Source organism: Haliotis rubra, unplaced genomic scaffold (assembly GCF_003918875.1).
Source record: "Haliotis rubra isolate DU_JTF1 unplaced genomic scaffold, ASM391887v1 Scf4, whole genome shotgun sequence".
Taxonomy (NCBI): domain Eukaryota; kingdom Metazoa; phylum Mollusca; class Gastropoda; order Lepetellida; family Haliotidae; genus Haliotis; species Haliotis rubra.
Genome location: NW_025767079.1, coordinates 504,360 through 517,800, shown reverse-complemented (window position 1 = coordinate 517,800; position 13,441 = coordinate 504,360). Strand labels below are relative to the sequence as shown.

General features: G+C 38.8%; 1 protein-coding gene across 1 annotated transcript in view; it reads right to left on the bottom strand.

Moving 5' to 3' along the window:
- Window positions 1–13,441, bottom strand: part of LOC124287315 (agrin-like) — a 126,047-nt gene that overhangs the window by 47,305 nt on the left and 65,301 nt on the right. The window contains 1 exon segment of the mRNA XM_046723814.1: window positions 792–1,007. Within this exon segment, the coding sequence (XP_046579770.1) occupies window positions 792–1,007 (216 nt within the window).

Sequence of the window (13,441 nt, the reverse complement as noted above, 5' to 3'; positions counted from 1 at the left end):
CATCGATTTTTTAAAATATAAATACCATAATAGTATATATGCAGAGGTATATGGTTTCAAGGTAAAACATCTGATTTTAATGAGCTTGAACAGTGTCAATGTAAAATAAGAAGATTTAAGTGCTTCAAAAGAAATGAAATAAATCATCGAAATAATTCCAAATTTTGGTAGCAGTCGGAAAAAGGAAATGGCAACAAAAACTCATTTCTTCCAGAATTTAAAATAAAACTAGAATAAATATAACTTAAAATATGTACACAAAAAATGTTCACAAAAATTAAAATATCATTCAAAAAATTAATCAGAATAAAAAACTTGATGCCCAAAATGCCAAGTCTCTCAGAAATCCCACCAGATTCATAGTATCAGATCAGTAATCTGAATAATTATGAATTAAAGCCAAGCCAGAATTCATATGTGTACATAAGATTTAATTTGGAGATATGTTAAATGAAACTTTTAAAGACATTTATCTTTGACAAATGTCTTGCTCAGCCCCAAAGCCATCAAATGTCAAAAATAATTCAATAAGTTTTTCTTCTCATGATATATAATTCTTCAAACTTTTCACTCGTCATTTGATTATTATAAAATTTGGTTAAAATAGCAAAAGTTAAATTGGAAACATGCAGACCATTGTCTGGCTGCTTAATGGTTTTCTCCGTATTTATCTTTCTTTTGCTTCCTGGGATCGCTCTGGCAATGAAAACCCAGGAACAAAATTTGAACAAAATTTGAACAAAATTATAATGAAATGTGTGGTTGTGCATTCCATACTATACATTACCAACCTGGAGTGCATTCGCCTGGATATAACACGTCAATGTTTTTACGAGCTTTGCATGCTTCTCTGCGCAGTAAGCATTCATTGCTGTATGTACGTCCGTTTGTGGCACAGACTGGCTGAAAGATGTCAGCGCATTGAATATTGCAGCGACAGACTGGCTTGCGCTGTTTGTCGAGATGGCACACCTCGGGCTTCTCACAATGAAAGCCTTCGCAAGGGTCTGAAAACAGAAGTAGCTTGTTTATTGGGTGTATTTATGCATTTTGGTTGCGATGACACAAATCAGGATATTCATAATAAAAGCCTTTGCACTGGTCTGGAAACAGAGGTAGCGAGTTAGATGCTAGATGCATGAATGTATTTGTGTTGAGATGGCACAAATCAGGCTCTCTGCTGGTCTGAAATCAGAGGTAGCAAGTTAGATGTTAGATGCATGAATGTATTTGTGTTGAGATGGCACAAATCAGGCTCTCTGCTGGTCTGGAAACAGAGGGGTAGCAAGTTAGATGCTAGATGCATGACTGTATTTGTGTTGAGATGGCACAAATCAGGCTCTCTGCTGGTCTGAAATCAGAGGTAGCAAGTTAGATGCTAGATGCATGACTGTATTTGTGTTGACATGGCACAAATCAGGAACTTCACATTAAATGCCTCTACAGTGGTCTGAGAACAGAGATAACCTGTTTATTAGATGCCATAAAGTTATGGCAGTAAAGGTTTTGAAATGTACAATCAATGGCATGTAAATATTTTTGGCATGTAGAACTTGTTGCATGTTGTGGTTTAGGTTTGTAGGTTTTAGTAAAAGGCATAGCTTGCAGAAGTCTTAGCACATAAAAGTTTAAAGCATGTGGAAGCTTTTTTTGTTTTGGAGTTCTGGCACATAGAAGTTTGACATGGGCAGGATTTTGGACTGTAGTTCTGGCAGATAAAGATTTTGGCAGGAAGAGGTGACATCATTTTACAGAAAACACTTGTTCTTCTTTTAAGTCATCACTATAGCAAAAAAAAGTCATATTTATTTTTGAATAATCCATATTTGTCAGGGAAACCACTGCAGCCCTCCACACACAAGTTTGTTTGGAAATGTTTTCCGCCTGCTGGTACACATATTCCATGGATTCAGATTTACACCAAGAAAATGTGTAGGTACAACCTTTTCTGGACTAAGAAAATAATTCTTTTCTCATTTGCAGTATTTTTGGGCAGTCTGAACAAACGGTGTCAGAAATCTGTTTAAACCAAATCCATCAGAACAAGAAAGAATCGGCATTACATCCGCTGTTTTCTTGCCGTTGCCTTTACTGATATTTTTCTACCATTATTTAGGAAACTTCTATTGATAATCGATTCATCTTTGTAGCATTCTGATTTTTCTTCGATTTTTACAGGACAGCAAAATCAAAGTGGTATTGAAACCAGATGCAAAGAAACACAAGAACTAAAACTGTTTGAAACGATTTTTTCTTACACAGTTACAATGACGTAGATCAATAAGTTTTTAATTATCTTTATGTCTGATCCACATTTTGATTGATCTATTGGGAATTGTTGCGATATAAGTTCAAAATCAATGCTTAGAAAAGCTATTCTTTGTTTTACAAATAGAAAAAGGATTTCTTTAAGAGAGAGATTCCGAAAGAAAGCAACACGACAGATTCATCAAGAAATTCATCCCTTTCTTCCTGTACTGACAATCGCCTGACAATCCTTACCACTGGATAGAAAGAGAATGATTTATGGCGGTAATTTTTTATCAATATAAAATATATTTTAAAAGCCATCTGTATCAATTCAGAAAAATAAATTCAAAGAAAATGGATTCAAAATAGGCCTATATGTCCATTAAGGATTTCTTGTACTGAAATATATAACCAATGCCATTAACTTTCAAACACAAACACAATATCACTGTAGTGATAGGCCACAGGTTAACATGGATACCCCACTCAGACATTATATCCCGAGTCTGAGTAGACAAGCCCTTGTTTTATCCTTTTGATGTAGTGGACAACCATCTCTTGGTGTGATGAGAGCGGGGATTAAGTCCTAATGCCCTGTCCACTATATACCATTGATTCCCAACAGAGCATACAGGATAAGACGTCAAATGAAGGATCCAACACATCATGAACTCAGTTTACTGACGATCCACCCATTGTCACAATCACTATATTTGAACTCACCTGTCCGGTTTGAAAACCACTCCCAAGGCCAAAAAGCAAACTAACACAAATCAATTTAAAGTTTATTTTATGTAAAATGAGTTGGTTGGTTGGTTTGTTGTTTAACGCCGCACTCAGCAACATTCCAGCTATATGGCAACTGTCTGTTATTAATTGAGTCTGGATCAGACAATCCAGTGATAACAGCATGAGCAGATGAAGCCCTAAATGCACACCTTGAATGCCCCTGTATTGATGGATGCATGCATGCACACTGTGTATGCCCCCATATTGATGGATGCATATATGCACAACTTGAAGGGCCTTGTATTGATGGATGCATACATGGACACTGTGTATGCCCCTGTATTGATGGATGCATACATGCACAACTTGAAGGGCCTTGTATTGATGGATGCATACATGCACACTGTGTATGCCCCCGTATTGATGGATGCATGCATGCACACCTTGAATGACCCTGTATTGATGGATGCATGCATGCACACCTTGAATGACCCTGTATTGATGGATGCAGGCATGCATACCTTGAATGACCCTGTATTGATGGATGCATACATGCACACTGTGTATGCCCCTGTATTGATGGATGCATACCTGCACACCTTGTATGCCCCTGTATTGATGGATGCATATATGCACACTGTGTATGCCCCTGTATTGATGGATGCATACCTGCACACCTTGTATGCCCCTGTATTGATGGATGCATACCTGCACACCTTGTATTCCCCTGTATTGATGGATGCTTACCTGCACACCTTGTATTCCCCTGTATTGATGGATGCTTACCTGCACACCTTGTATGCCCCTGTATTGATGGATGCATACCTGCACACTGTGTATGCCCCTGTATTGATGGATGCATGCATGCACACTGTGTATGCCCCTGTATTGATGGATGCATATATGCACACCTTGAATGCCCCTGTATTGATGGATGCATACATGTACACCTTGAATGACCCTGTATTGATGGATGCACAATTTGACTGTGTCTGTAATGATGGATGGTTAGATACACACTTAAAATGTCTCTTTTATTGTTGGATGCAAGATGGATGTCTGCTGCAACATTAATGTACAGGAACTAATGTTGGTTATATTTCAATATTGCTGTAATCTAGACTTTATGTCTTGCAAGTTTATGACCTTGTGTCCATCAACATGGCTGTTAACACCAATTTAAGTGTCTGTTTGATATGCATTTCAAGTCATTTGATGTGTATGATTCTATTAGCATTATATTCAGAAATGGCTGCCTGCTACCAGTTGCAGGAACTGGTAAACATCAGTTCAATGAAATGGCGCCAATTTTCTGACAATACCAAAATGTTCTCCACTACATCATGGCACTATGCATTGAGTCAGTAGAGTACCAACAATGAGGTTGTGGAATATGTGTTCCCTGGGCACAGAGTCAGTGTTTCTTTGATGGTGCTGTGTCATTCTGTATATTCCCACTGCTTTTGAGTGTCAGTATTTCTAAAGTCAGGGTTTCTTTGATGGTGCCGTGTCATCCTGTATATTCCCACTGCTTTTGAGTGTCAGTATTTCTAAAGTCAGGGTTTCTTTGACAGTGCTGTATCATCGTGTATATTCCCACTGCTTTTGAGTGTCAGTATTTCTAAAGTCAGGGTTTCTTTGATGGTGCCGTGTCATCCTGTATATTCCCACTGCTTTTGAGTGTCAGTATTTCTAAAGTCAGGGTTTCTTTGATGGTGCCGTGTCATCCTGTATATTCCCACTGCTTTTGAGTTTCAGTATTTCTAAAGCCAGCTAAAATAGACAACAACAGTTCTTTATAAAACTGAAAATTAACTTTGTACAACTTCTGTGAATGAGTGAATGTTGTGATACAGAAGTCAGTTGTATAACACTGTGTCAGTCACATACACAGGCAGACATGCCGTCACGCATACACATACAGCCCTCCCACTCACACAGAGAGGCACACGCACATGAGCATAAACACAGACACATACACTCTTTCTCTCTCTCTCCCTTCTCTCTCTCTCACACACACACCACCACCATGCCACACCACACCACACATAATTACAATAATTCTGAATGCAACATTAAACACTATTTCCCATCATGACATTTGCTGCTTCTTCAAACACGACACGGACCTCAGGGACTATTCTCTCCCAGAGTATCCCCCAGGCTATGCAACTATATCATCACTTGAGTTGGATCACACTGCACAACAAGCATGAAGTATCTGATTAAAAAGATATTCACAGGTCACATCAACCCAGAGAAAGGCCAAACACCAATCCAGAAATAGACCATAAGTAGGTAATTCAGATGGCAGACATTAATGATAACTACACCTGATTTAAGCATTGTCAATATCACAAATATATCCTATGGGAAAAGAGTTGTATATATCAAAGGATGGAAATAAGTCGGATTGCTTGTGATGCCATGATCACATCCTGTTGGACACAATTCATAAACTTCCAAGTCTCCCAGACTATGTTTTTTATGATCACCCAAGGTAAGATATCATTAAACAGCCATCCAGGAGCAGTGTAATGAGCATATCTTTTAGACTGTTCAATACAATCAGTATGTCCTGGGGGATATATATCATGTATCGTCCTACTTCCATCCATGAGAAGACAATACATCTGCATCATGAAGCCATTCCTACTCCAATATATACCATTAAGGAGGATGGCATTCATTACCCTAGAGGTTGGTATTTTCTTTCAAGAACATGTTATATTCCCTCAGAGCAACTGTCAGGAACATGGCAAGACAAAGGCGCCAAGCAATAATGGTTCTGCTACTGTTGCAGACATGTGCAAGTACCATAATGAGGTTATGTGGCTCTTTACCTGTTTCTCATTATTGTCTGTGATGACAAGTTATTATTGGAGAGATAGAGAGGGGGGGAGAGGGAGGAGTGTCAGTCAGTTTAGTTTTACGCTGCACTCAGCAATATTCCAGCTATGGTGGCGATCTGTAAATAATGGAGTCTGGGCCAGACTATCCGGTGATCAACAATTTGAGCATCAATCTACGCAATTGCGATACAATGCTTTGTGTCAACCAAGTCAGCGAGTGCCACCACCCAATCCCCTTAGTCGCCTCTTAAGACAAGCATAGGTTATTGAAGATCAATTCTAACCTGGATCTTCGCGGGTCAAGTTTGGTCTGAGACAAACAACTGTATGGAGAATCCAAACCAGACCTCCCACTTGATGATTGAACACTTTAACCATCAGCCTACCCCAGCGCCTTAACTGGACACTAGAGACAAACAGCTTTATGGAGAATCGTTGATTTTATACCCTCATCCACATCATCTTACAAATAAAAACATTGGAATGGATAACAGTGAAAAAAATGTCCAAACGACCTTCAGCTGATAAAAATATATTCTACCAAACGACATACTCCCAAGAAGAATCCCGGAGGATTTCTCCAAAGAAACAGATACATCGACAGATTTCCCTCTGGTCTCCTCACTGAGCATGTCAATTCCAAATCGGGAGATAAGCCGTTTATCTGTCGTCAGTTTCTATTGTCCAGCATCACCTGGTGCCTGCAATTACAGCTCCCTAAGGGTCATCTTGTCCACAACAGCATCCATACTAGCCCACTTCACCCTGGCAGTGATTGTCACAACATAGAGGATTCCACCAATGACCATCCATACATCACGGATATAAATAAACACACTGTAGAGCCCTGCTGAGGGCCACAGAAGAAGATCTCACAGATGGCACCCCAGACAGATTCATCTTCTCAGACCTTTTGCTTGAGACGTAACAATGGAGAAGGCTTGGAGTCTTGAGGCCTGATTACCGGTACAATATCACCTGTCAGTTTGTATGAATCTGAAACTCTCTTGAATTGTGTTCGAATTACCGATCAAAGCAAACAACAACTGGATTAAATAACCAACCAACTGCTCATTGCCAGTTAGTGGTGTACCAACAAATATAATGTCTGACAAACCAACTGCCAGCAACACAATTACCCAGTAATCAACAAGACTAGCTGATCACCTGACAGACTTTACCAACAGACCAGGCAACATCCGTGTACCATCAAGATGGGGGAACATTTTACTCACTTCAGAAACCAAGAAATTGACTTAATGGCCATTTTATTTCTTGTTGTTGGATCACAGATCTACTTTCTTCCAAACAGGAAATACTATCATTCAAATAAACATGTCATACATGCAAAATTATTTCAGATTTTAAAAATATCATCTAAAAAACTTGTGACTGACATCACTACTTTCCAAAATCAGTCAGTCTCCAAGCTGAAGCAAAAGAGTTTTGTGTCTTGTCCTTGAAACGCAGACTTCACCAAAAAAATCATCTTTGTCTTTCAAGAATAAAGCAACAAAAATTAAGATTCAAGAGGCCAATAGCACGAAAGATAACAAATTTATGCATTTTTTAAAACTTTTTCAGCCTCCTTTAGGTTATCACTGTAAAAAACCATTCTGTCATCAAGTTTAACAAAAGAATTGATTTTAGTGATTTTTCTAAAAAATGTATTGGCTCCTCTAACTTTTTACTTTGAGATGAAAAATCTGTGATCCATCAAAAAGTAATGACCTTGTATTAAACACCCTGTTGAATCCAGTCAGTAAAATGTACTGTTTGCACCAGGTACTGTCCATTGAATACACTGTCTGTCAAGTTACTATTAAGTCAGTCAAGTTAACATACAGTAGGGGTCCACAGTATTACTGGTATATCGGTATGCTGGAATACACTTTGCACCTGATACATAGTGCAGTATTCTTTCTGAGAACAGGTACACTGCAAAATAAATCAAGAAGTTTTGTAATTACCTCCATGGTTTATGTTAAAATCCATACAGAATTGTGTGAAAAAGAAAACAGAATGATTTGTTTGTTGCTTAAAATTGTACAGCTACACTCCTGGCATACAAAGGAGGTCTGTAAACAATTGAACCTTAAGTTAAAGTCAACAAAACATCTCACAAATCCTGCTCCAATGTCATGGCAACTGTGAGAGGAGTTTCTTGCATTTAAAGCAATATTCCAGCTTTACGACATTTAGGGGCACCAGAAACAGGCTTCTTACCAATATGGGGAATTAAACCAAGGTCTTTGAGCAAATGCTCTATAAAACTCAAGGCTACCAAACCACCCATCAATGAGTTGATATATAAATATAAAATGTAAATAAATATAAAAGAGTACCCTGTTTTGCTATCATCACAAAGATCACACCAGGGTCCCTCTGCACAAAGGAATCTTATCACTAAGACCATCGTAGGCCAATGTTGGGAGTTGTAATCATCATAGCACTAAGATTGCTTTATGCATGTGGGCCTTGGTGTTTGTGAAAATGGTACACACATTGTAACAGTAGAATCAACCATTAGTGAGTGAGTGAGTGAATTTAATTTTTACACTGCTTTTAGCAATATTCTAGCAATATCACGGCGGGGGACACCCAAAATGGGCTTCACACATTGAACCCGGGCCTTCATTAGCCAGATTGAACTCCATTGTCAGCAGAGTTCTAACAATATTAAAATAATCACAATGGACAAGTCTTATATATGTACATATGTGTGTAAATCATGTAGGGAACTGAACACAGATCTCAAGAGTGATCAGCATGTCACTACTGGGACACCCAACATGACATTAAACAGGCTATAAGGCATGATTCGCTCATACACAATGAAAGTGAATACATGTAAAACGTTTTACTCAAATTGATCAAAACAAATTTGGCAGCATTTCCTTTCCTGTATCTCAATAAAAGTTTGACACTTTAGCTAAATTTTAAATGCCCCATGTGCTTTAGACATTTGCAAAGTTTCAAATTCAACACTGAACAAATTTTATTTTATTTTGAAATGTTTCTTTCATGTAGGAGGACAAGAATTTTGCAAAGTGCACAAACATGTAAAACCACAAAAACATTTTAAAATATTCATAAAATTTGATGAAAGAATCTATTCAGAAATATGTGCATTAGGTCTTTTTCCATCAGAATAAAAGCTCATGACAAAAACAGTTTGATAACATATCAATATTCAGCAAGGAACTGAGCTTACTTACATACGTCCTTCTACAGAAAGTCCAGTACAAGCATAAGTACATTGTTTGTATTGATCAAGCTGCAGACTAATTCTTCCCAGGAACCCTTAGGAAGATTATTATAGAAGAATCATAACACACTGATAACTTAGGGCTTAAAGGAGTACTCATGTCTGATTCATTTCACAAACTTCTTAGAAACAAAATTTTAGCAAACAACAAATATTGTTGAGTTTTCACTACAAGCTTGGATCATACAGTTGATTGGTCAAAACATAAAAAATAGAAAGCATGCATTTTGACAGAAACGTATTCTGTAAGAGCTGCATCTACTGATAACTGGACATGCAAAATTTATGACCACACCATAGAGTTGTGTGTTCTGTAATCCAGTAGCAGAACCATCAGCTTTTCACTCAAGTTTTGGATCATAAGATTGATTGGTGAAAATATCAAAAAATCTGATCAGGAAAATATCAAGCAGGCCTGTTTCATTTTGAAAGACAGGTCTCCTTTAAGAGCTGCATCTACTGATGACTAGCAATGGAACATTTATGAACACTCCTGAGTTGTGTGGCCTGCAATCCTGAAGCAGAACCCCCAATTTTTACTCAAGTTTTGGATCTTGCAGATGATTGGTCATAACATCAACCAATCGGTCCAGGGAAACTAAAAACATGCATGTTTCATTTGGACAGACAGGTCTCCTTTAAGAGCTGCACCCACTGACAACAAAAATGCCAAATTTATGAACACTCCCGCGTTGTGTGACCTGCAATCCAGAAGCAAATTTATCTCATAAAGATTTCTATGTGGATTTGTCCATGCATAAAGAACAGCTTCAGCTTAAAACAAACTGCACTGATGCAAAAGGGGCATTATCACACCTCGTGCTATAAATCTTGTATCACCAGTGGGATTTGGGAAAGTAAGTCTGACAAGTATGTGTCTTGGTCGAAGTAGGTTTTGTTTTTATTGAGGTGTTCACTGAATACTGCCTGAACTTGAGGCTCAAGGAAAACATTTTCAGGCGGCGTGTCATTGGTCGAGTAGCAAGAAATTGTTTTTTGGAATTGTACTTTGAAGCTTTTTCAGATTTGGTTAATATAAAATGTATGCTGTTTGAGTCTTTACACATGAAATTGACATTTATGGACAGTGATGGACATTATGTTTCCTGTGATCCTTTCAGAGCTGAACTTTTCTGGGGACACCTATTTTTTTCAGTGTAGGTTACCTATATACTGTATCCTTAGCCCTTGGATCCCCTTTCCGATCAAGCAATTCTTTAAAATCCTTAGCCCTTGGATCCCCTTTACGATCAAACAGCCCTTTTCGATCCTTAGCCCTTGGATCCCCTTTATAATCAAACACCCCTTCACGATCCTTGGATCCCCTTTACGATCAAACCCCCCCTTCACAATCCTTAGGGTTAGTATTTTTAAGGGTAAGGGTAGCTTACCTAGAAACTGTATCCTTAGCCCTTGGATCCCCTTTACGATCAAACACCCCTTTACGATCCTTAGGGTTAGTATTTCTAAGTGTTAGGGTAGGTTACCCAGATACTGTATCCTAAGCCCTTGGATCCCCTTTCCGATCAAGCACCCTTTTAGATCCTTAGCCCTTGGATCCCCTTTCTGATCAAACACCCCTTTACGATCCTTAGGGTTAGTATTTTTAAGGGTTAGGGTAGGTTATCCACCTACTGTATCCTTAGCCCTTGGATCCCCTTTCCGATCAAGCACCCCTTTTAGATCCTTAACCCTTGGAACCCCTTTACAATCAAACACCCCTTTACGATCCTTAGGTTTAGTGCTTTTTAGGGTAAGGGTAGGTTACCCAGATACTGTATCCTTAACCCTTGGATCCCCTTTCCGATCAAACACCCCTTTTAGATCCTTAGCCCTTTGGATCCCCTTTCCGATCAAGCACCCCCTTACGATCCTTAGGGTTAGTATTTTTAAGGGCTAGGGTAGGTTACCTACAAACTGTATCTTCAGCTACCCATGGTGTCCAGAGCTTCATTGAGTTACCAAAGCTCACAAATTAGGGGAGGACTTTAAAAAATCTTTTCTGTCTCCTTACCTGAAGAGCTAATTCCTTGCTGCGACAAGACGACGGAGAGGTTGAGATGTTTTGCATTGTTAATAGTGTAACCCTTGAGAGCCAGAGAAAAGTATTTTCTGCCCTTTGTTGTGTGTAGGTGCAAAAGTTGCTTTCCTTGCCAAATGAAGAGTCATGTAAGTAGTGAATGGAATTCTTTGATCTGGTGGAATTGCCTGGCTGAATTTAGATTGTGCAAAGATAAGACAGCTTTTTATTTCCATGACTCAGCATGCATTTCAAGTTGTGTGGAATATGAGTGTTTGTTCAGTTGGAGCATACATTCACAGTCATATCGCTTGTTTACATACATTTATGGTTATTGACCATGATCTTTGTTGATAAACGGATAGAGTGTCTGTCTGGAGAATGAGTTTTGGTAGGAGGATGTATTTGTGGCATGGAATCAGAGCACTGTAAAACTGACATTAGTGTTTGGGCTTTGACAAGAAGAAGTGCACAATTGCCACAAACATGCATGCAGCAAGTGCATGCACACACACAGAGGCAAGGGCACACACACACACAGAGATACACATGTACAAACTCACACACACATGACAAGCAGACGCACTCATGCATCAATGCCAATTATAAGAAAGGTTAAATCTGAAATGTGAGTTTAATTATATTCTATGGGTCCTGTGAATTTTCAATGGGTCAGACAGACATCTGAAACTTACAGGACCCAATGTCCTGTTACTTTGAAACACCATTCGTGAACACTGAGTTGGAGCAGACATTCACAGTCATATCGCTTGTTTACATACATTTATGGTTATTGTCCTTGATCTTTGTTGATAAATGGATAGACTGACTGACTGACTGACTGAGTTTGGTTTTACGCCGCTTTTAGCAATATTCCAGCAACATCACGGCGGGGGACACCAGAAATGGGCTTCACACATTGTGCCCATGTGGGGTTTCGAACCCGGGTCTTCGGTGTGACGAGCCAACGCTTTAACCATTAGGCTACCCCACCGCCCTAAATGGATAGAGTGTCTGTCTGGAGAGTGAGGATTGGTCAGGGTTATCCGGTTTAGAATGGGTCTTCAGCAACCCATGCTTGTCGTAACAGGATCGGGTTGTCAGGCTCACTGACTGGGTTGACACATGTCATTGTATCCTAATTGCGTAGACTGATGCTCATGCTGTTGATCACTGGATTGTATGGTCCAGACTCAACTATTTACAGACCACCACCACATAGCTTGCTGAGTGCAGCGTTAAACAAGAAACCAACCAACCAAAAATGGAACAAAATTACCCTGTCCTTCTGGGTTTTTTTCAGCACTCCTGATAGTTTATACAAAAGTGAGACCCTTCTCAAATAATTTGTGCCCAACATATACAGTATTGCTGACTTAAAAAATAGTAATGAAATCTGACCAGCGCCATGAAGGGTGGAAATAGACTCCATCCACTGTCATACAATACAGATAAACAACATTATTCTGAAGATTCATATCAAAGTGTCTACATTCATAAAATAATATCAGTTTCACCAAATCAAGGAAGAACGGTGCCATTGCCAGCTAACGCTGGATGCTTTAGGGAGTTTTCACTTTGGGCATTTTGACGAAATTGCTTCCATTTAAGCAAATTGCCATAGCCTGCATTAGCCACTGACATTTAACATGGGAGGTGTTCCTTTAGCCTTCATGTTGGCAGTTCTTCCGAACTCTGAGGATCTGAGACTACATCCAGATCAATGCATGGCCATCCCCTTATTTTGGGGTTTCGGAACTTATAAAGGGGTCTTAGACAGATCAGCTTTAAGAATGGTTTATGGTCATTGCCAAGTTCTGTCGATCTTAAGGCCTTATTTTTTTTCGATTACCCTACAAAGCCTGAGATATTTTAAAATTATCTTTGAAGATTTTATATGATCCTTCACAAGATGATTAGATGCTTTGATGTTTTTAATTGGTCATGCCACACATTCATTTCAAATTTGAAAAATATTTCGTGACGTTTAAAAATATATTTCAACATTGAAAATATTTAAAGAGCTACTCTTCATATTGCAATTTGATGTGAACCCTGATCCATCATGTGGACCTTAATGTATCTGCAGCTGAATAAAGTGAACAAATATGGATTAAAAATGAGTAAACATGGTTTTATGTCATTTTAAGAAAATCCAAGTATATATCACAAAAGAACACAAAGTAAAATAGACTTTACATATTAAGTGAGTAAGTACGGTTTTACGCTGCTTTTAGCAATATTCCAGCAACATCACCGCGGGGAACATCAGAAATGGGCTTCACACATTGTACCCATGTAGGGAATAGAACCCAGGTTTTC